The 24,411-nt window shown below is 43.3% G+C and overlaps 1 protein-coding gene across 3 annotated transcripts in view; it reads left to right on the top strand.

Annotated features, from left to right (window-relative positions):
* ELOVL5 (ELOVL fatty acid elongase 5) overlaps positions 1-24,135 on the top strand; it is a 76,076-nt gene extending 51,941 nt beyond the window's left edge. For all 3 annotated transcript variants that reach the window (XM_043591659.1, XM_043591660.1, XM_043591661.1), the window contains 5 exons: positions 14,536-14,613; positions 15,353-15,524; positions 17,292-17,416; positions 21,000-21,134; positions 22,255-24,135. In XM_043591659.1, coding sequence (XP_043447594.1) covers positions 14,536-14,613; positions 15,353-15,524; positions 17,292-17,416; positions 21,000-21,134; positions 22,255-22,398 — 654 coding nt within the window. In that variant the 3' untranslated portion in view covers positions 22,399-24,135. The remainder of the gene's footprint in view (positions 1-14,535; positions 14,614-15,352; positions 15,525-17,291; positions 17,417-20,999; positions 21,135-22,254) is intronic.
* Positions 24,136-24,411: the final 276 nt, after the last annotated feature.

Genomic DNA, 24,411 nt, shown 5'->3' with positions numbered 1-24,411 from the left:
TGAAAAAAACAGACCTGTGAACGTTTGATTGTTGAGCATTTAATAAATGCAGGGTTCTCGTTTGGAGGTGGGGAGGAAGGAAGTGGGTGGCAGTTGTGTTCAGTGTGCTTTATGGTAAGTCAGCCTCTTGCCTGGTCTGATAACTGTAAATAGCTTTGAGATTTGACAAGTTATTTTTTTAGAAGCTAAGAAGAGAGGATAGTGAGATCTGCGTTTAGGATTTGAATGGTCTAAGTTGGGGCCAAGTTATTTTTTCTGTGTAACTGGGATGTTGAAAGCCATGTTTGATGATCTCAAAGGCTAGCATTGTAGCTGAAGTAAAAAGGAAAGAAACTGGAATCAAAACTTAGGTCCTCCCTCTTTCCCGCAGTTATGTAACACAGCCTTCAAAGCCAAGTGGGGGAGGGAAGCTGCCCTCCAAGGGTAAGCACGGCCTCTGTACATTTTTAGGGGAGGGAACTTCACCTTTCAGGCTTGCAACACAAATGCCTCACCACACAAAAGTGTCGCTGAATCTCTGGGTGGGGAATTAAGCCATACATAAACATTTGCAAGCACTTCCATTTAGCTTTTTAACCTTTTATGGTGGCTTTAATTCTCCATGGGTTAGTAAAGAAGAAATAGGGGAGGTGAGGGAGGGGAGAAACCAGGATGAATCTTGAAATTAGTGTCTAGAGGAAAGCATGAACCCCCCCCCATCAGCCGCAGGCCTCTCCATCTCTGTCTGCATGTGGCCGTGTGCAAGAGTGTGTCTGGGTTCATACGCCGGTGTGAAACACTGTCTGATTACGAGAGGTATTGATTGGACCTGGGCCAGGTCTGTGTCCTGTTCTCCCAGGTAGGTTTCAGAAGGCAGCGAAAGAGTTTACAATTAGAACGGTAGATGCTACTATCATTACTTTTATGCTTGGTACTCTGTGAAATGCTTACAACCTCCCTTTTTGCTTTTTTCTGTCCTGTTCTAGAATGAAGGCAGTTTAATTAGCCTCCAAGGTGGATATTGCAGGACTGGAGGCAGGGACGGTGCGCAGGAGTGTCTCCCGGGCCCAGCACTGTGCACACCTCTGTGTTTAAGGAACAAAAGTGCAGCAGGTTGTCAGGTTTTTCAGAGTGAACTGTTTACTTTCCCACAATTGATAGATGATACAGCCGTTTCCTTAAGAAAGCTTTTATAGAGTTTATTATTATGCATAACAATATTCTAGACAAAAAAATATTTAAGATTATTAAATCTTCTAGTGGTTAAGGATCTGCCTTTTCTGTTTCCCAAACCCTGGAGACAGAGCTATAACCTCATCATTTCACCTCTCTCAAACAGATAATTCTTGGGTAAAGAGGGGAAGCAAAGTGTTGTATAAATTGCTGCTGTGTGCAGGTGACTGAACTTGGAAGGGTTGAGAAGCACCGCAGTAGGAAATACAGATTTTCCCTAACAGTTTGGTGAGGACTAGAGAAGACATTGAGCAGTCTCAGCACTGGATAAAGAGGCTTAAGAAATATACAGTCGGCAAACAATTTTAACTCCTGATTTAGAGTGAGTACATTAAGCAGTAATAATAATAATTCCTTGGGGTGCCTGGGTGGCTCAGTTGGTTAAGTGTCCAACTTCAGCTTTGATCATGATTTCACAGCTCATGAGTTCGAGCCCCGTATCAGGCTATGTGCTGACAGCTCAGGGCCTGGAGCCTGCTTTGGATTCTGTGTCTCCCTCTCTGTTTCCCTCCCCGCTCATATTCTGTCTCCTTCTCTCAAAAATTAATAAATGTTAAAAAAGATTTTAAGGGGCGCCTGGGTGGCGCAGTCGGTTAAGCGTCCGACTTCAGCCAGGTCACGATCTCGCGGTCCGTGAGTTCGAGCCCCGCGTCAGGCTCTGGGCTGATGGCTCAGAGCCTGGAGCCTGTTTCCGATTCTGTGTCTCCCTCTCTCTCTGCCCCTCCCCCGTTCATGCTCTGTCTCTCACTGTCCCAAAAATAAATAAACATTGAAAAAAAAAATTAAAAAAAAAAAAAAAAGATTTTAAAAAGTGTTTCAAAAAAACAATTCCTTAAATCAAGTTTCTAAAAATAAACCCAAATCAGATCTGCCTGAGTTTAAAACAAGCCCTGGTACTTCCCAAGTTAGATAGTATTTACATTTGATGTTTGTGTGACTTTTTTTCTGTATTTACATAAACCCATCAATAATATCACTGTAACATAACCTTTGTCAATTTTTTCATTTCATTTTAGCTACTGTTTTTCTTTAACTTAGCATTTATATTCCACTGAATATTAAAACACAGGAGGGTAGTCATGGGGTTTTATGACCAAACAAAGTGAGGAGAGGACAGATCCCAGTTGGGCCCCTCATCCCACAGAAAGGTCCCAAGAGCTGGAGCCATTTGTCTGCGGTCACACGGTTGGCAGGGTTGGCAGGGTCATGATTATTAGTCGTTATTTACCCTTCTGCTTATCTGTATACTTGGGTCCATAAGGAATTTAAAAAATAAATACGTAGTCATTGATATTTGTGTGTATTTAATCCTGTGGCATGAATTCACAGCTGCCTTGGCAAGTTCTAGGCTAATACAAATAAAATTAACTGTCACTCACAGGAGACAAAGAAATCTTGAAAGAAGGAAGGTAACGAGGAAGTAAAAGGGGGAGAGTCATTATAGCTTTAAAATTACCAGAAGAAGGAAAATAACAATGACTTTTAAAACTGTGAAATGGAGTTTAAAACGTAGAAAAAATTAGACTTGTTTATAGTTAATGCATTTGATAGCAAGAAAATTGAAAGGAGAGACATGGCATTACTTCTTATTACCTCATGAGCTTGGTGTTTTATTTCTAAGAAAATGTTTCTGGATCCCTGATTTGAACAGTGGTATGTTTTAGATTGAAAGTCTAGGGCTTTATGGCAAGCTTTTTAACTTTTACGTATTAAATTAGGTGTTACCTAAAATCACAGTCAGTGACGAGGCTCAGAAATAAAATTTCAGCTAATAGAAAACAGCTTGGTTTGTGTCACTCACCATTGTAAATCTCTATCCTTAGTAGCAAATATAAAAATCTTATGTGCCTCTGAGAGGCAGGGCATATTTCATGCTTTATGGAAGCCCCACTGTTTCTCCAAACTATCTGTATGTCCCCGAGGTCCAGATTGAGAACCCCCAACCAGACAATGCCATTTGTGGCTTTTCCTCACCATGTGGTGTATGTCCAAGTTGGACTTGTTTCCACTGTCCCCTCTGGCAGGCTTTCTGAGCCACTTCTGACTCCTTTGTTAATGTGCCAAACATGGGAGTCCCACTCGGGCAGCTGCTGTATGCCAACCATTTTGGTATATCTGCTCTCCACCTGCCTCTGGTCTCTTGTCCCCCTAAGCTGAGAGAACCTCATTGCTTGGTTTGTTACAGTCCAAAAGGGAGCATCCCTGTTGATCAGCCTGGGTCTCGTGCACTCATCCTGGGACTCAGCAGTAGCTGCAGAGGAAGCAGGGTCAGTACTGCATGGTAGGCTTTGAACTTTAAGAACTTCTGGCCCCTTTCCTCAGGAGGAGACACTGATCTCTCAGCCTGCGCCTTCTGCTTAGCTCTACTCAAACCCCCCAATACCAGTGTCTTTCATTTTTCCCATCTACCCCCAAGAAACTTCCTTTCAGACCTAACCAAGCCCACCTCTATTTGACAGTCTCCATCTCATTCTTGAAAACTACTCAAGGATCAGTTCCCCTGTGAAGGCAGGAGGACACTGAGTCAGAAGACTCAAGCTCTAAAAGGCAGTGATTCTTTAGCCTCTCTTGTCTTCCTGCTATTCCCAACAAACATGACACATGGCTTTCCATTAAACTGCTCCGTGGGTGTGGCCTCTGCCTCCTGTCCCTCACACAGATGATGCACTTACAGGATGGCTGTAATCTCCGTGTCTCTTCCCTTTGTTAGTAGGGCTCCATCAAATGTATCCTGAGCATTGGGATAGAACAGTTGCAAATGCTAAAAGAAAAAAGAAAAGGCCTCAACCACCATTTTACTTTATTAACAACAAAAATCACAGATTACAAACAAGATTATTTTTTGAGTACTTATGTATCTGTATTCCCTTGCAGTTAGAACTGTCTCAAGCATTCAGAACATTTAACATGTAATTTTAATACAACGATTGAGGGGCACCTGGGTGGCTCAGTCGTTTGCCTCTTACTTCAGCTCAGGTCAAGATCTCACAATTTGTGGGTTCGAGCCCCACATCGGGCTCTGTGCTGACAACAAGCCTGGAGCCTGCTTCAGATTCTGTGTCTCCCTTTCTCTCTGCCCCTCCCCTGCTCTCACTTTGTGTGTGTGTGTGTGTGTGTGTGTGTGTGTGTGTGTCTCTCTCTCTCTCTCAAAGATATACATACATACATAAATAAGCAAGCAATGATTGATAGCTGACTGAATAGATGGATCTGGATTGGCATAGATCTAAAACGTATTCTTTTTTACCCTCTGAATTTTTTATTTTAAATTGTAATTTCAGGGGTGCCTGGGTGGCTCAGTTGGTTAAGCGTCCGACTTCAGCTCAGGTCATGATCTCACGGTCCATGAGTTTGAGCCCCGCGTCAGGCTCTGTGCTGACAGCTCAGAGCCTGGAGCCTGCTTCGGATTCTGTGTCTCCCTCTCTCTCTGCCCCTCCCCTGTTCATGCTCTGTCTCTGTCTCAAAAATAAATAAACGTTAAAAATAAATAAATAAATAAATAAATAAATAAATAAATAAATAAATAAATAAATTGTAATTTCAGAACTACTTCAGAATATGAAAAATAAAATCACATAAACAATATCTACCTCATAAATACTGATCTTTTATTATCAGTTTGAATCGTTCACTTAAAAAAGAAAATATTACAAAAATGCATCTGAAGTACAGTCCCTTCCCAAATATAACTTCCTTCCAAAGTTCCTATGTTTCTTCTCTGGATATATTTTTATACTTTTCAATACATATGTATGTATACTTGATAGCACGTAATATATTGTGAGGAATTTTTTTAACTTATGTAAATGGTTTACTGTGTCTACTCTTCCAAATAGCCTCCTTTTAGTCCTTGTATTTTGGGATGAATCCATGTTGAAACTTACAGATTTAGGTAATTAATTTTAACTTCTTTATTATTTCGGTGTTACAATTTATCATACCATTTTGTGCAGTTCTCTTTGCATGGACATACAGGTTTCCAGTTGACAGTGTTATATTGAGTACTCGTGGTCTCCTTGTGCAAATGTCGCTTGTTTTTGTTTGTTTTACTAGATATATACATAGGACTTTAATGACTGAATCTGATAGTCTCTTGTCTTTTAGTGGGGAAATTTAACCTATTTTCATTTAGTGTAGTGATTATTTTGGAATAATTTCTTTGACCTTTTTTGTGTGTGTACATTTCTTTTTTCATTTACTGATTTAAAAATCATTCCTTCTAATTGTATATTTTAGTGTTACCCATAAGTTTTGAATATGCCTTTATGATTTCATAAAGTCTAAAGTGAATTATTCTTTCTATCCTCCTGAGTAACACAGGACCTTAGAAGTTTCTGCTCTGATCCCATCTTCCATGTCTCGGTTGTCATGTTGAGTCCCAGCGTGTTCCAAGGTCCTGAACAGTCGTCATCTTTACACTCTGGGGTTGCTCTTCTCTGTGCTATTGACCTGTGAAATTTATTCTTGCCTTTGAGTCTCAGTTTTCTTCTTCTGGAGTAGTTCTTTCCTGTGAAGACTAAACTCTTAGTCTCCGTTTGAGCATCATTTTATTTGTCTCTAAGCTTGAATAGTATTTTAGTGGGGCATAGAATTCTAGATTATTTTTCTTCAGCACTTTGAAGATTTATTCCAGGGAGGTCAGCTGCAGTCTTGTTTTTGTTCATTTGTAGGTAATCTTTTTTGTTCCAGGTACTTGTTAAGTTGCATGAAAAACTAAAAACAGTTGCCTGGGTAGCCCTCTGCTTTCATGTAACTCATTCAGGACTTGTGAGCCTTCAGTCCAAAAGTTTACATATTCCATGAGTTGAGGAAAGTACTTTGCCATCGTTTGCTAGATTCTGGCCTCTCCTCCTCTCTCCGTGGTTAGACACATGCTAGATAGTCCCAGACTCCACACATGCTGTCTTTTGAATATTTGTGCCTCTTTATCTCTGTCCTCTGCATTCTTCTGATTCACCCACATTTTCATTTGTGTCTCCTGTCTCATCCGTCTATTGAGTTTTTAGTTCAAATGGCTGTATATCATTCATTTCTGAAAGTTTGCCACTTGTCTTTTGTTTCACTCCATAACGTAGGAGCATCGCGGGTCTTTTTTTCTCTGTGATCGAGATATGACAGTTCTCTCCAAACTTAACCATTTGTTTTCAGCCACATCTGTGAGGTCATACCTCTGGGAATAATTATTAAATCTTCGTGAAATCTCTTCTTTGAAAACAAAAAGAGTTTGGTGTTCTGGATAAGCATCCCAGACTAGTTGTGCTGGGTGGGGTTATCTCAGGTAATGTGTCTTCCCCAAGTCAAAGATTTTAAAAGGACTTCGATGTAGGCAAACTTCCTCCTTTCTGAATAATGCATTGGAGAGGGGCCTCACCTTACAGTTTGGCATCAGAGGTGATGCACTTGTTTTGGTGGGTTCTGTGCAGCTTTTCTGTATATGAGTTTGTAGTGGGGGAGTGGGTTCTGTTTTTGTTCAGTTTGCTGCATTGCCAGAACCAGATGTCCGTACTTTTTTTTCCTTTGCATCTTCTTTTGAAGACTTCTGATGCTTCTGGTGCTTCTTTATTGGAAAGATGAAAGAAGTTTGCGAGATGGGTGTTCTGCTTGTGCCTTCTGACCTCTCTGTAATTGTGGGGTTGACACTGTTGAAGCAGCTGGGCAAGCACCTGACAGCCTGTTCCTCCCAGGGCTCGGGCTTTAAAGGTCCTGATAGAACCACAGAGCAGTTGCTTTGGAAACACTATATTCTAAACTGTCTTGTTTTTCTTTCCCTTCAGCCTTTCCTAAAATAGAAATATTATTGTGAGGAAATAGGATTTGGAAAAACACTGAAAAGACCTGGTAGTTGATCATTGAATTTTATTAAAAAAAAAAAAAAGATTTTGTTTACTAAAGTACTTTGAAAACAATATTTACTATTCTGCTTTTCTCATTTAACAGAGGTATAGAGAAGTTCAATCATCTGGTGAGATTAATACTTCTCAGAAAGGCCTAATGATTGCCATAAAATAGTTCTCACTCTCGGTTCCCCTGCAACAGAAGCTCTTTGCTCAGAAGGAAACTTATCTCAATGAGTGGAAACACCCCACGCAGTTATGCGCCCTCAGTTGATCTGGCACTGCCCTGAGAGAATGCCTTATGTTGGGCAAATGGAGAAAAGGATGCAGCCTTCCCTTCACTTCCCACACCCAGCAGAAAGGGGAGGATTACCTGCCAGTTGAGAGCAAGCTTTGGAGTTGGTCCAAAGCCAGGCCTGACACCTCTAAACTGACCCCACAAGCCTTTGGTGTAACTTGGCCTGGCGGCCTGGCGGCATGAGAAAACACATTACTTTACAAATCCTCAACCAAAGCAGACTTAATCTGCAAAGCAAGAGTTGGTAGATGGAGAGATGGAGATCTCTCTTTAAATTATTCAAAGGATGCCCTGGCTGGGGCTTCTGTAACAGGAGGGGCAACACCACCTCAGGCCTGCTCATGGGCTTTCATGCTCTGGAAGCAGAAGGAGCAAACATCTGGCTAGAATCTTGGCAAAGATTTATATAGGTGCCTGCCTTATGCCAGGTAGTGGGCTAGCTCACTGACTGTTCATCACACTGCCACTGCCCTCTCTGTGGACAGAGACTTCCCAGGTAGGCATGGGATTCAGGCCTGTGCCTTAAACCATTGTGCACCACTGTCTCAGGATGCTGAGTCTTAGCTTGAGGTCTTGCTCTCCCTAGCCACTAACATCCCCATGAAATATAAAATGAGCATTTCTGGCTGTATATGTGAAAGCAGCTTAGTAGAAGCCACTCCTCAGGAGGCCTGAAAAGTGAGAGAAAAGGACTACCAGCTTAAGAGGGCAGGGTGTAGGGTTCAGGGAAAAATGCCAGACATACCTATTTTGGGTTTGGATGAGGACAAGCTGTTTCTTTGTGCTTTGTTCTGAAGACTTTTCTAGTGTATAGAGCCTGTCCTTATGACTTAAGAGTATTTCATTCAGCAGTAACCCAAGGGTGTTTCTGGTAATAAGGAAAAAAACCAAAACACTTTTGAAAGTTATGAGTGTGAATTATCTTAAGTGGGCATCCTTATAGTCCAGACATGAAAGATTTTAAATTCAAGGCCACATGCTTCGATCTGACCCTATTTCATAATAGCACAGCCAAGAGTGACTAGCCAAACCCTGGAAGAAATAGGTACTTTGAATTTTGGAGTAGCTGGTGGTTAATTTCAAACCAAACCACTGCTGAAGTAAAGATGCAGGTAACAAGTCTGCTTTTGCAGAGAATTCTTCGTGGGTAGAGCACCCCATCGTGCTCTTATTAAGGATTGAACTCCCGTTTGAGATTGCAAGTGAACTGAGAGCCAGAATTCTGGGTGCCTGGTGGTATCACCAAAAAGTTGTGTGACCTTGGGGCACCCATATCACTTCTCATCTTTGTTTCCCTATTGAAAACATGAACTTATACACAAATCTAAAAAACACACACTTGGACATTCACATGGAAACCATAAAAACTATGAACATGTCAACCACACACTTGGTGTTGCTTAGAAATCCCCTTTGGGTCCTATAGATGCAATTGAATTCCAGTAAGGACAGTCTGTAGTCTCATTGCCTTCTACTGGATGGATGTCTGCTTGGGGGTAATGACCACACAGCTTACCAAACCCCTATCACTAAAAGCAGCCAGCCCTTTTGGAAAAGGGTTATCTTGTGGCTCTGACATCTTGGAATATTGGGGTGAATGGCTGATCGTGGCTACCCAAGAAGACATTCTTCTGCTTATTTAAATGTTAAATGACCTTGTTTCTTGAGATGCTTTGGTGGCATTCCAGAAAGTGCTCTGGAAGTGGTTATCACGCTAGAGGTTATGCCTCATTTGTGGCTAACTGTGGTGTTAGATGAGAAAAGTCACCTCTCTCAATATTAGAAATGATTAACTCCACGAAGTGAATCATCCAGACCTAGCTGTGCTGTTCACCTAACTTTTCTTCTTTAAATGGAAAGATGCATGAAACCACCTTTGGTTATTGAATTTGTCTCCTAAGAAGAAAAAGCTTCTAGCTCAGCTTTAATTATAGCTCTTTCCATGCTCCTGGCTTAATTAAAGTTTGCCTTACTCCAAGGAAGGGGAAAGCACATATGGTTTGTAGTAGTGCTATTTGTGTTTTGATTACTTGGGAAAAGCCAGGTAAATAACGCACACTGTTGCTCTTGGAGTAGCTGTACTGTGCAGGTAGTGGCAAGCTGTGCGTTGTGGCCGCTTTTTCATTGAGGTATAGTCCTGCCCTCTTTTGAGCTGATTCCCAAAAGCCCAAGACAGAGAGACCTACCCTTACTTTCAGTGCCTCACCTTTGTCCAGCCTCCTGGGCCCTCTCGCTTTGCAGTGTCTGCAGCAGTGTGTCAGATTTCTGGGGAACTGACCAAAGCAGCTCTCTGGAAAGAAGCCAGGCCTGAGCCCTGAAGGGAAGTGGTAGCTAAGGTGACTTTGACTAGAGCATTGTCTCCTCTGATGTGTTTCCAGTGGAGCTGGAGGGAATAGCCTTGAAAACCCCATGCTGTTTCCCTCTGATGGGGGATGGAGGGAACAGAACCTTTTGGCACTGGCCCATTTTATGGAGAATTGCTGAGAGTCTTATGGAGAAACTTTAAGTCAGGTGCTTGGTCCTCGTGTGTTAAATTACTCTATCCCTTCGAAAGCAGAGGATACTTGAGAATTGAACTTTCCATATCCCCCCACTATGACATTTGATGGGGACTGGTTTTTCCATCTTGTGAACAGAAGAATTCAGGCGAATATTGTCAAATTCAAGTTTCACTAAAATACTTTGTTTCAATTTCTCCATTTGCAAATGGCATCTTTTGGGGTTTGGGGTTTTTTTTGTTTTGGTGGGGGTTTTTTGGCTATAACACATTAGGCCTTAATTTGAGGGGCAAAAAGCCATGGCTTGACCTCTTTATCATTAGTTTAGCAAATATTTATTCAGCACCTCTAGTGTACAAGTCCCTGGGCTGGGTTCTGTGGATGCAGGAGCCACAGTCCCCACCTCTGTGAGCTTACCAAAGGGAGCAAAACAGACCCTTTAACAAAGGGCTGAAAGGAGGAGCATATGAGCACATACCACAAGCTCACAAGGGTGAGCTTAGAGGAAGAAGGATAGACTTCAGGCTGGAGTGCTCAAGCAAACGATCACGAAGAGAATTTTAACCAAGCTTTGAAGGTAGATAGGATTTTTAGAGCTAGAGATGGGGGTACCTGGGTGCAGACAGCACTCAGGTTGAAAAGAATAAGTTCATGGTCACTGCTAACTTCATTGTGTTTGTCCCATGTGCCAGCTTGGGTAGGATAAGCATTTGTACACTCCATGCATCTCATTTATTTCTCAGGGCAGCCTGAAGAGGTCGGACTGCTATTTTTGTCCTGTTTGGGGAATGAAGAAACAGGTGTATAGAGATGGACATACTTTGTCCAAGGTCACCTAGCTAAATGTGGGATGCTAGGATTTAACCTCCTCCTGGCTAGTGCCCAAACCTGTGCTCTGTGCCCTTGGCCATATCGAGGTGGGTGAGGAGTGGCATGCTTGGAGAAGGAAAGGGGGCCCCTCTGACTTTAGGTCAGGGAGCAGGGGAAGTCAGCTTGGGGGAGTGTGTGGAAGAACTTGAATGCTTTGCCTAGGGTTTGGGATTGGGTTCTGAAGGCACTGAGAGTCTGAAGGGTTTTAAACCCAGAATTCAGTGGTTTGGGAGACCCTGGGGCCCCAGTGGAAGTGCTGGGTGGCAGTGGTGAGCAAGGGAGAGATGCCTGGTTGGCAGGGAGTTTACTAGGAGATCAGGATGGCGGGCCCGGGGCAGTTTGAAATGGCACTGGATGGATGAGGGCTTCTGGTTGGTGTACCTGCTTCACGTCTCAGTGCTGGGGAAGTTCATCCACCCAAGACCTGAAGTTCTTGAGCTTCTAGAGATGGTGGGTATTTTAGATAAGGATATTTCCCCCCATTTAAAGGAAAAGGGACAAATGGAATTTTAAGGTAATTAGCTTAAGGAGCAAGGCAGTCCAACCTGGCTGCCTTCTGAAAGACATTTTGAAAGAAAGGCATGTGTCAGTCCCTTCTGCTGGAGATAACAGACCCTTCCTCAGTCAAAGTGGCTGCAGGATTACAGGGAAGGATTAGCCCTCCTCTTCCTCAGAGAGAGAGCTCCCTTGTTTTTCCCCTCTACCACCAAGGTAGGCATTCATGGATATAGCCATCTTTAATTTTGTGCGTACACACACACACACACACACACACACACACACACCATTCTGTTCTCAAGTTGGCAAAAGCAAACCAACCCAGGGTATCTCAAGACACTATAAACCAAAATAGTAGCTGGAAAACAGTGATGGTAGGTCCTAGAATTTTAAATTAATAAGATGCTAAAATTTTAAAAATATGTCCTAGATACATGAGGACAGTCACTGTTAATAAATTTCAGTAAGGCTATCGTTAATGTATCTTTTAAATGGCATAAATTTATCTTCATGAAGAACTTTGCTGTATTGTCCTTACTTCTTATCATTTTCAGGAGTCCTGTGAAAATCTCATCGAGAACCATTAGTTCCCTTTCTGTATCGTCCAGCCACAGAAGAGAATTCATTGGTTCCCTCAAGGGGTAAAAGGAAAAGTGGCAGCTCTTCTGAGGGCACACATGCCAACACCACTGACTCCCAACCCTTCTTGGGGTTCAGGCTTTGTGTCTTGATTCTTGGAACTTGAAATAAGGTCTGCATGTGGTGTGCTTCACTGTCTGTGACTTAAGAGGACAATAGACCTTATAAATTACCTTGTGGATGTTGGTTTTTCAAAGATAGTGCAGTGTAGGGGCACCTAGGTGGCTCATTCAGTGGGCATCTGACTTCGGCTTAGGTCATGATCTCTCATTCTGTGAGTTCGAGCCCCGCATTGGGCTCTGTGCTGACAGTTCAGAGCCTGGAGCCTGCTTCAGATTCTATGTCCCCCTCTCTCTCTGCCCCTCCCCCAGTCACACTTGGTCTCTCTCTCTCAAAAATAAATAAACATTAAAAAATTTATTTAAAAGATAGTGCAGTGTAGTTTGTGTGTGGTTTATTTTTTTAAGTCTTAACATAGAAATTGTAGAAAATTAGAACAGAACCTTTAGAGATAATTTAGTCCAACCTCATCTTTTTACTTTAAAGTACCCAGGGCCTGAGGAACTCAGCGGGCTCGTCTCAGGTCCTGGGCCTTGGTGGATAGGATAGCAGCCTAGCTAGCCCAGCGCTCCAACCTTTCGCTTCCTAATGCAGACTCTTCATCACGTAATGATGCCTCCCTCGTGTGTGCTCCAAACCCCTGTACTGGTTTTTGGCCACGAAGACCATGTTAATGCCTGATGCTTTTTTATGTATAGACGATGACAAAGCCAGAAAGCAAACCACAGAAAGGAAGTTAATAGGAAAAAAAGCAGGTTCTAAGCTGGGTGTCCAGTGAGAGTGCAGTGGCCACACCCACTACCGACATTTCTGAGGTCAGACTGGGTGGAAATTTAACCGTTTGTCTTCAGGCCCTTGTCATCCTTCGTGGCTCACCCCCACCGTGAAACCCATGGTTTCCACTCCTAGTTGCATGTTGAAATAGCTTGAGAGCTTTGTAAAAGGCCCCTCAAGATTCTGGTTTAATGATCTGGGGCGAGGCCAGGCATTAGTTTTTAGAAACTCCCCAGGTGATCCTGTTATGCAACTAGAATGGGAACCACAGCTTTGAGCCGGTGGTTCTCAAACTTTAGCTACATCAAAGTCACCTGTAAAACAGCCTGTTACCGCACCGCTGGCCTTTGCACCCAGAAATTTCTGATTCAGTAGGTCTAGGGTGGGGCTTGTGGTTTTGTTTTTCTAGCAAATTTCTGGCAGATACCGATGCTTCTAGGTTAGGGACCACACTTGATAAACCACAGTATTAGATTCTCCAAAGGTCTGTGATCATGACTCTGAAGCCCTATCTTGATGATCTGCCCCCAGAGTTTTGATTTTGAAGGTCCAGGGTAGGCTCAAGAATTTCCATGTCTTGTAAGTTCCCATGGGATGTGAATGCAGCTGGACTGGGGAACACACTTTGAGACCCAAGGCCAGTTTTTTATGCTGGATACCAGATGAGATCAGGCACGAGGCAGGCCACCACGTTTGTACCCATCTAGTGCCAGTTGGCCACCAGAGAGAAAGTCACCAGGAAAACTCAAGGTCACCATAGGCTTTGGGAGGAAGCAGTGAGCTACAGTTTACCTGGACAAGGAGTAGCACCCCGTAGGTGTTTGTTTAGAACATAGTGTGGGGGCACCTGGGTGGCTCGGTTGAGCGTCCAACTTCGGCTCAGGTCATGATCTCACAGTTCATGAGTTCAAGTTCCACATTGGGATCTGTGATGACAGCTCAGAACCTGGAGCCTGCTTGGGATTCTGTCTCCCTCTCTCTGCTCCTCCCCTGCTCACACTCTGTCTTTCTCTCTCTCAAAAATAAACAAACTTAAAAAAAAAAAATACTGTGGACATGCACAGGTGTTCAAATTAAATCTCTTCTCTGGACATTACAGTGGATCTTTAAGTCTCATCTAGACCAGGTGTCCTCACTGTGTACAGATGAGGAAACTGAGGCCCTTATATTGAACTGGTGATACCTGGAGCTTGCAGCTCAATTCTGGGGTCCTTTCTGTGACACTGTGGAGGTCTGCTTCATGGACCCAGGGGATGATACAGCAACAGGAAATAATGAAGGCGAGGCTTACTGAATGATCCTAGGTTTTACAGCACCAGTTCTGGGAGTGTGGTCTCTAGACCAGCACCATCCATATTGCCCGGGAACCTAGGAATTCTTGGACCCCACCCCAGGCCTACTGGATCAAAAACATTCCCCAGTGATCCTGTTTTAACACACCCTTTCAGGGATTCTGATGCCCCAAAGTCAAGTTTGAGAAGCCCCAGGGCTGAGGCTGCCTGGTGGGCAGGACCCAGAGAGCCTGCCACCAAGCTGGTCGAGGCCTTGTGACAGCCTGGGGAATTGAAAATTGTGGAGAGAGTCAGCTTGGTAAGGCAGCACCCTGGAGTGACTCCCAGTTCACCCCTTGTGAAATTGAGACTTAGGTCATCTAAACTTCCCTTTGTCCACACTCCCTGTCATCCTGATTTTTGCTCAGGAGCAAAGAGCAGACTTGCCTCAGCCAGCCCAAGGTCAGTTGTCACAAATTCAGAAACTAATTGAAGTTTAATTGAATAGGGCTTTATATGTTCTGATATTGTTGGTGATTGGCTTTTTCTGTTTTTTTTTTTTTTTTTATTGTTTGTTTTAGTTAGTGACAGGAGTATGGGAAGGCAGTTACAACTTCTTCTGTCAGGGCACACGCAGCGCAGGAGAAGCAGATATGAAGGTATGGTCTCTCTTTTTTTTAATAGTTTTTCTTTTTAAGAAATTGTACAAAAAACAAAAAGTTCATGACTTCACTGCCCAAGGTAATTCCTACTGACATTTTTAAAAGAATTTTTTTTAACATACACATGGTATGAAAATTAGAACAACATGAAAGATTTAAGATAAAAACTACAGTTTCATTTAGTAAAATTGAGTCCTATTAATTTTAGTTTCCAGGTGGGGGGGAAACGCATGCATTTCTCAGCATTTATATAAACAGGATGTTATGAATAATGCCTTAAATGCTATAATCATTCCTCAGAGTGCCCTGGGAGAGTGGTCTATTTGTACATTGTGACTTCCACTCTGAGTGTTTTACATAAAAGCTGCTGCTATATGTTCAGCATGGCAGTCCTTCCGCTCCTTAAAACTATTTGATGGGGCACTTGGTGGCTCAGTTGGTTAAATGTCCGACTCTTCAGCTCGGGTCATCATCTCAACATGTCGTTTTTTTTGTTCATCTTGGAGGATGTCAGTGGTTCTTTTAAAATTTTTCCCTGTTGTCATTTCAAAGCTCCTCGCCCCCTGCCCCCACCCCCAGTATTCTTTAGTTAGCAATGCTCTCCAAATGACCAGAGCTCCTAGCTGCTGAACGACTTGAGCCAGTGGGGCTTTGAGTGAACCTGGGATTCTGAGATGTTAGTAAAACATGTCAGGAGTGATATTCCAGAGAAACATTGATGACCTCTTTCTCTCAGATTATCCGTGTCCTCTGGTGGTACTATTTTTCCAAGCTCATCGAATTCATGGACACCTTCTTCTTCATCTTGCGGAAGAATAACCACCAGATCACGGTCCTGCATGTCTACCACCATGCCTCCATGCTGAACATCTGGTGGTTTGTGATGAACTGGGTCCCTTGTGGCCACTGTAAGTCTTACATTGAGGCGGGGTCTGGGAACAGGTGCGAGCAGAGGGGCTGAATTAAAACCAAGGCTTTTAGAGAAGGTGCTGCCTCTGTAGATTTCTAGGTCAAGCATTTGAACTTTGTGTCTGAGTTGCTTTCATGATAGTGTGGCTGTGCACTCATTGAGCTGATAGAACCTTTTTCTAGCTAATAAACCATCCTCTGCTAACTTGGCAAAGTGAGGGAAAGACCAGATTTCCAGCCTGGGGCATATTAATAAATAGGGACAGTGTCCTCTGTCATAGAGGGCAGCTGTTCCAGGTAATTTCTAGTCCTTGTTTCTCTACAGTGTGGAAGGTGTTTGACTGATACAGGCAGGCCAAGAAGACAGAAGCACACCCTTGAGGGAGTACCAGGGAGTAAGACTACTGGTGAAGCACAGATTTAGCTGAGGGGCACCTAAGAAGTCTTGCATATATGCTAATACAATGACCCTCCCAAAGCATCTTCAGGGGCAAGCACCAGCATTTGAAGTAAATGCTCAAAGAAGGATGGGTGTTGTTTTTAGAAAGCTTATGGTCTGAAGTCTCATAATTTTCAGAGATTAAATTGTCACCATTAGATTTAGCTTGGGAGTTCTAACAAATGTTCTGATCAAAATTTCTGCCATCCGGCACTGAGGAATTTGAGAACCTTTGGGACTAGTCATGTGTTTTTTCCTAGGATAGCACTGACCTTGATTAATTCGGCCCACTAAGGTTCACGCAGTCATAGAATTTTAAGACTAGAAAGGGAACTTGCCAAACTCAGCTCCCTTTGGGTTTGGGAGAAATGGAGATAGTAGAAGGTTTGGTAGAGCTCAGGTTCCAGGGCCTCTCATGTTTTGTTTTTTTTTTTCTTTCCCCCACCATCACATCTTATGGCTCGGGATTAATGACTTAACTTTCTAATAGAAACAGTGTCTCATTGCATTTGAAGAGTGGGTTACATTTTCAAAGAACTGGCAGGATGGTGGATTTTAACAAGCCCCGCTGGGCCCATGAGGAACAACCACAGGAACTGCACGTGACTGGCCCAAGGTCACACAGCCAGTTACTGTGCTAGCCAGGAGTAGAAATGCACTCCCTGATCCCAGTCTTGTGGACCGCGGCTCATGGGAAAGCTGGAGAGCTCTGTTGTGTTTCCTGCTGTGGAGGAGGAGGACAGTTTAAAAAAAGAATTGGTGATTCTACTGGAATTTAAAAATCATGTGATAAAAGAGGAGTCTTTTGTCTCTAAGGAACTAGACTCTGGATTGTATTACTGAACAAAAAAATATGTATATATAAACACACATATATGTGTGTGTGGGCCTTCCAAGGCCTCTTCAAACCTAAGCACGTGTATCAGACAACCAGCTGTGAACATACTGCTCGTCGGCTCCCTTCCCCAGGCCTTCAGCACAGCAGTCTGAGACACTTGGGCATGTAAAGAAAAGCAGCTAGGTGATAGGAGTCTGGCGACAAAACCATTTGGTGCCAGAATGGGGTGGCGGCCTCCTGACTCTTGTATTCAGTGCCTCCCTGGCAGCTCCAGCTGACCCTGGCCTTAAAGCATCCCAGCAGCTGCCTGCTCAAGTGCCAACTGAATTCTGAGTACAGGTCCGTGAAGTGCTTATTGCTGCAGTATCTGCCAGCCCCTATTCGAAAGCATCTTTTTTTGGGATTTGAAAAGAATTTTGGATTTTTTTTAACTTGTTATGTGTAGAACACTGATGCATTCTCCTTCCCAAATCCCCTCTGTTCTTTCAGCTTATTTTGGTGCCACACTTAACAGCTTCATCCACGTCCTCATGTACTCGTACTACGGTCTGTCATCTGTCCCTTCCATGCGCCCATACCTCTGGTGGAAGAAGTACATCACTCAGGGCCAGCTGGTACGTAACTCTCCCTCCCAGGACTCTCCTCCCCGGACTCGGTGGCTCCTCCCACCTCTTCCTGGCTGTATTGTTATTTAATAGCCTCTAGGGGGCGCCTGCGTGGCTCATTCGGTTAAGCGTCCAACTTTGGCTCAGGTCATGATCTTGCAGTTTGTGGGTTCCAGCCCCACATCAGGCTCTGTGCTGACAGCTCAGAGCCTGGAGCCTGCTTCGGTTTCTGTGTCTCCCTCTCTCTCTGCTCCTCCCCTGCTCATGTTCTGTCTGTCAAAAATAAATAAACGTTAAAAAAAAAAATTAAAAATAGGGGCGCCTAGGTGGCTCAGTCGGTTAAGCATCTGATTTCGGCTCAGTTCATGAACTCGCGGTTTGTGAGTTGGAGCCCTGTGTCTGCCTCTGTGCTGACAGCTCAGAGCCTGGAGCCTGCTTCCGATTTGTGTCTCCCTCTCTCTCTCTCTCTCTTCCTCCCCTGCTTGCGTGCGCACACACACACACACACACACACACTGTCTCTCTCTCTCTCTTTCTCTCTCTCTCTCAAAAGTAAATAAAGATTAAAAATTTTTAAAAATAAAAATAAAGTGGGGGCGCCTGGGTGGCGCAGTCGGTTAAGTGTCCGACTTCAGCCAGGTTACGATCTCGCGGTCCGTGAGTTCGAGCCCCGCGTCGGGCTCTGGGCTGATGGCTCAGAGCCTGGAGCCTGTTTCCGATTCTGTGTCTCCCTCTCTCTCTGTCCCTCGCCTGTTCATGTTCTGTCTCTCTCTGTCCCAAAAAATAAATAAATAAATAAAAATAAAAATAAAGTAATAGCATCTAACATGTGCCTCTCGCGCCCTTTCTTATTTGATCCAGTTAAACTACTTGCAGAGAGGAAAATTTTCTTAATTTTAATTGGTGAGGAAATTGTGCCTGTGGGCACACAGCTAATTGGGTTGTAGAATGAGAACTAGAATCTTAATTTCCTGACTTCAAGTTAGGCCCTTTGTCCTTAGTTTGTGCACAAAGAGTGTGTGTGTGTGTGTGTGTGTGTGTGTGTGTGTGTGTGTGTTTCCAGGAGTTTTAGAAGGAGCTGGAGGGCGAGGTTGCAGGAGTCCCAGCTACTTGTAGCTGTTAGGCAGTGAGGATGTCTGTTAAGGCAGGTGCCAGGTGACCTCTCAGCTCCCGTGTAGCAAAGCACCTGTTGGTGAGAATGGCACCTGCTGTGCTTCAGATGACAGCCTCCTTCCTGAGATTCACCACACCAGGGCAACTGTTGCATTGGTGGTTTTGTCTCACCATCCATTGTTAAGCTTCCCCGAGCTGTCAGCATATTACAGACGCATACTTCTCTCCCCTTGTGAATTCTTTCATGAACTAATTATTAATATTACTACTAATCTTAAACACTGACATTTGTTGAGTCTATGTAAGGAAGCAGTTTTACGTGGACTATTCCAATAGTCTCATTTCATGTTGTTATCCCCATCTTGTGGATGAGGATGCTGAGGCAATAGGCCAATGCTAGCTGATTGAGGGTTTAGACATTAAACCCTTAGCCCTAGCCCTGCCCTATCAACACATTTTTCTAAAGAAACCAAGCTGATTCAAATCTTTCCAAGTCAATTATGATTTTCCAATATTTAAAAATAATCTGGCAAAAAAAAAATCTGAGAAGATGGTCTGAACTACTTATGTGTTTGACATTTCATTATCACCTCTTTGCCAGCTGCTCTGCAGTCCTTGTTAATTTTTTCAGTCACCTGTGAGAAGGGATAATTGTTCTTTAACCTTCTTGTTACACTTGAGAAGTGATGCAGAAATTGATTTATACCACCCAGCCCTGGCTACGCAGAAGCAGCATTTAAAAGAACAGACTGGGAAAGTTGGTTCCCCATTTAAGCTCTGCCTTTTGAAGTAGAAGATTGCACTCAGTTTGCTTAGATTTAAACACCACTCCTAGTTATTTCTTAGCCGGGAATACTTAACCTTAAAAAAGAGAAGAAGGGAAAAAAAAACAAAAAACAGTTCTACATAAAAACTCTGGGAGCTGGGATATGTGGTGGACAGAAACCTGCCCCCTGTTGTTATTCCTCTAGAAGACAACACCCTTCAGGAGCCACACCTCATTTTCACTCCTTTTCCCTGTTTCTCCAAGCAATTCCACATGCTTTTCAAGATTTATTCATCAGAAATTATCTATGGACTTAGCATTAAATCCCGATAGAAGTTCAGACCAGCCTTCTTCAAACCCAAATGGTACATGGATAAGGAATCAGAAGAGTGTCCAGTGGGATTGCATATCCCACAGAGATAACACTGTTATCTTTAAACATACACCCCCCACACCCTTCCTTTCTCCCTTAAAAAGGTAAAGCAAACAAAAAAATATCTTTCATCTCTATGAGGCACCTGGGTGGCTCAGTCAATTAAGCATCCAGCTCTGGATTTCTGTTCAGGTCATGATCTCGTAGTTCGTGGGTTCGAGCTCTGCTTTGGGCTCTGTGCTGACAGTGTGGAGCCTGCTTGGGATTCTCTCTCCCTCCCTCTCTCTCTCTTTCTGCCCCTCCCCCACCTGCTCTCTCTCAAAAATAATAAGTAAACATTGTTTTTAAATACCTTGCATCTCTCTATACAGGGTCCCTAAAGTTTGTATGTGGAGGGGGGATTAAGTTTTCATTTCTTTACCCAGCTTCATTGAGATATAATAAGCTTGTAGCATTGTATGAAGTATATGGTATAATGATTGGATATATGTATGTATTGTGAGATGATTAGGACAATTAAGTTCAATTAACCTCTAGAGTCACTATACATAGGTCCAGTTTTTTTCTTGCTGTGAGCACTTCTAAGATCTACTCTCTTTTAACAGCTTGTGTATGTACAATATGGTATTTTTAACTATTCTCTGCATTTTTTTAAATTTTACTTTAGAGAGAGAGCATGCTTATACATGTGCATGTGAGTGCAAGCAGGGGAGGGGCAGAGATTGAAGAAGAGAATCCCAAGCAGGCTCCATGCTGTCTGTGCAGAGTCCGACATGAGGCTTGAACCCATGAACCATGAGACCTTGACCTGAGCTGAAATCAAGAGTCCAACGCTTAACTGACTAAGCCACCCAGGCATCCCTATGTTCTGAATTAGAGAAAAGGTGATTGAAGTAGCCTGGAAGGGGAGAAGAATATATATAAGACAAAGGCACAGGGTCCCTGGGTGGCTCAGTGAGTTAAGCTTCTGACTCTTGGTATTGGCTCAGGTAATGGTCTCACAGTTCATGGGTTCGAGCCCTACATCGGGCTCTGCACTGACAGCCTGAAGCCTGCTTGGGATTCTCTCTCTTCCTCTCTGTCTGCCCTTCCCCCCCCCCCCCAATAAATAAATAAATAAATAAGTAAGTATTTTTTTTTAGGACAAAGGCAAATATATAGTGTAGGATAAATTTATGTATAAATGTATGCATAGTGTTTATGAAGTGACTGACTTCTGTACCAGAAAGGCCTGTAAGTATTCATTCACAGACTGAGGAGTGCTGCATGGAGAGCCAGTCTGGGGTGGCACTGTGTCCATGGGCCATGGCTGATCAGCTGTATCCCCTCTCTCCCACCAGCTTCAGTTTGTGCTGACAATCATCCAGACCAGCTGCGGGGTCATCTGGCCGTGTTCGTTCCCTCTTGGGTGGCTGTACTTCCAGATCGGATACATGATCTCTCTGATTGCTTTCTTCACAAACTTCTACATTCAGGTAAATCTCACTCTTCTGTGGCCTTTGCTAAAAAGCCCCTCATCTGTTCATTTCAGGGGGCCATCACAACACGTGGGACCCTTGCTGTCACAGTGACAGGGCAGCCCCTGCCTACAGGAGGGGGACTCCTGCCAACATAGGAGATGCTGAAATCTGTCCCAAACCTCCAGAGGGCTCCATCTTTGGAAAGGGGGCTCGGGATTCACGTGGGAAAGCAGAGCTGTTGAATAAGCTCCGTGTTGGATTGCTCAGGGCCCCCTGCAGACACGTGATGGGTGATTTCAGTCAGTCTCACAGCCCTACTGCTCAGAACTTTGTGATGAAATTAAATATCCAAAGAAATTTCCCTCACAGCTCTCAGCTGTAGATAGAAATCTGCCTCTTTGTCCCAGTTTTCTCACATGTCCACTGCTTGGGTTTGGGGGCTCAGTTCATTCCCAAGTGCATGATGTGAGGTAAGTTTTACTCACAGAAGGGTCCATTTAGGGTAGATTGCCTCCCGTGGATCACTTGGTGGCTCCCTGCCACCCCTGGATGACGTGTGTTCCTGCTCCTGTGCAGTGCCTGGTTCTGGGCAGGCACCAGAGGTCGGGAGCAAGGGCAGAGGCCATGGATGTGGAGGCAGTAAAGCCCAGTCCGTCGACCAGCCACCTGGGGGCTCAGCCCCTTCCCTGTGCCCACAGGCACCTTTCTTCACACACCCCTGCACATGGTGTGTTTGAGTGAGCTCGTGAGCAGACCTTGAAGATAAGAGATGTGAGTGACGGGAGAGCTACTACTACAGAGAGGGAGAAGCTGGTGTGGCCTTGTAACCTCGATAACCTGCCATCCGGATACAGACAAGGCGAAGCCAAATAAAGCGCAAATTGAATTTTCTACTTAATTTTTAGAATAGCACTTATATCGCAGCCTATACCTCCCTGAACTTACCTCATGCTACGCCTCAAAAAAGAAAAAGTGATTAAAACCGGTGGCAAAAAATGTACCCAGGGTCGCCTGACTGCAGACCTCGTGGTATTGGATGCTAGCAGGAAACTAGGTTGGAGTTAGGGAAGCAGGGCACCCCCATCCACCAGCAGAGCACCCATTCACACGGCCTGTCTGCCCTTCTTCATTTCAGACTTACAACAAGAAGGGGGCCTCGCGGAGGAAAGAGCACCTGAAAGACCACCAGAATGGGTCCGTGGCTGCTGTGAACGGACACACCAACAGCTTTTCTTCCCTGGAAAACCATGTGAAGCCAAGGAAGCAGCGCAAGGATTGAAGCGGAAGAGTTGAAGACCTCCAAAACCCATCGTCTGATTGTAAGCACAGTATGAGTTGTGCCCGATGCTCGTTAACAGCTGCTGTAACTAGTCCGGCCTACAATAGTGTGACTCATGTAGGACCTCTTTCATCAGTTCAAAACCCCTAGAATACCTATACAGATTATACACGTAGGCATAAGATTTTTAACATTTCTGGGCTCTCACCGACCCTGCGCTAGACTGTGGAGGGCGTATTATTGTAGTATACGACACTGCTGTTGCCTTATTAGTTATAACATGATAGGTGCTGAATTGTGATTCACAATTTAAAAACACTGTAATCCAAACTTTTTTTTTTTTTTACTGTAGATCATGCATGTGACTGTAAATTTGTACAATGTTGTTACAGTAGAAAAACACACATGCCTTAAAATTTAAAAAGCAGGGCCCAAAGCTTATTAATTTAAATTAGGATATGTCTCAAGTTTTTATTCATTTTTAATAGCTCTGTTTAGAAAAATCAAAGACCATGATTTATTGAACTAGCGTGTGACACATAATGTCAAGTGACTTGTATATGTGAAATCAGAAATGGCACCTTCAGTTTTATAATATTGGCTTTAAATCAGGCAGGCTCAATTCTAGTGGAACAGTCAGTTTAACTTTTTAACAGATCTTATTTTTTTATTTTGAGTGCCACTATTAATAATGTAAAAAGGGAGGGGGGCTCTAAAGCAGTTTTGATGAAACCTAAGTATATATTCTTTGTCTTCAAGATTTTAGGAAGTATGTAGGGCGAGTGGGACATTTAAAATATCTGAAGTGCTAAGTGTTTTTATACAGGAAACAACGCCCATTTTGCTTTCCACTCGTCAGAGGGAGGATGTACACTTTTCAAAAGAGATGATTGAATATTTACCATTTGACGGAATCCCATAGATGAACAATGGGGAACTAGTTGGCCAGGGTCCAAATTTGGATTGATTCCTGTGCTGCTGTCTGTTTTGACACAAACTTCTTTTAAAATGTGCCTAGCTTATTAAAATGAATAAACCGGGGGGAAAAGGGACCTTAAAAAATTTTAAGGTAAAATTAAACAGATAGCTATAGCCTAAGAGAACTGGGAAATTGGATAGAGATAATTTGTTTAATGTAAATCTAATGGTATCTGTCATTTTTTTTTTCTGCTTAGAATCTAAAGATTTGTGTAGAACTGCTTATTTAAAAATAAGACTGCTTATCATAAAATCATGTCTATCACACTTGAGGCAGTGGTCAAACAAATAAGGACTATTGTGTGTGTCATTTTAAAGTGTTGAAATTTAGTCTCTGAATATCTTCTCCATTCGGGGAAAAAACAGTCATTGAACCACTCGTGACGCATCTGAGAAGGTCATCGACAATGTATAAACTAATTGTTGGTTTGATATTTATGTAAATATCAGTTTATCATGCTTTAATTTTGCACATTCATATTATAGGGAGCCGATTGGTTCTCTTCTTAGTCTTGTGGGTTTTCTGTTTGGAAGGAGTCACAGCATCTGTTTACATTTACCTTATCAAATCTAGAATGTGTATATTTGTAAATGTGTGTCTTCCTAGGTACTAGTTTGCGAATGTCTTTACATATTTCAATACAGAAACTATAACATTCAATAGTGTGCTGTCAAAGTGTGCTTTAGCTCACCTGGGTATATCCACACTGTTAAATAATGTCTGAACATTAATCATTAAAACATTTTTGATGACCTGTGCTCGCGTTTTACATTGTTTGTATGCTACCAATTCTGACACATTGGAGGAAAATCCACTTTCTTCACCTTGTAGGAACTCACCCAGGTAGATGTAAATAATTCAGTGGGAAAGGTTATCCTGTTGCTCAGCTTACATCAGGACAGATCCCCATGTAGTGAGGCATGGTGGTCAGTCCCCACTAATGGTTTCCTCAGCCTTTTTCTGATGTCCCAACCAAAGGTCCCAGCTTTCTAAGCACACCCTTTCCCCCTACCCCCTCCCCTCCATGCCCCCCT

This window comes from Prionailurus bengalensis, chromosome B2, assembly GCF_016509475.1.
Source record: "Prionailurus bengalensis isolate Pbe53 chromosome B2, Fcat_Pben_1.1_paternal_pri, whole genome shotgun sequence".
Lineage (NCBI taxonomy): Eukaryota > Metazoa > Chordata > Mammalia > Carnivora > Felidae > Prionailurus > Prionailurus bengalensis.
This window is presented reverse-complemented; position numbering and strand designations above follow the sequence as displayed.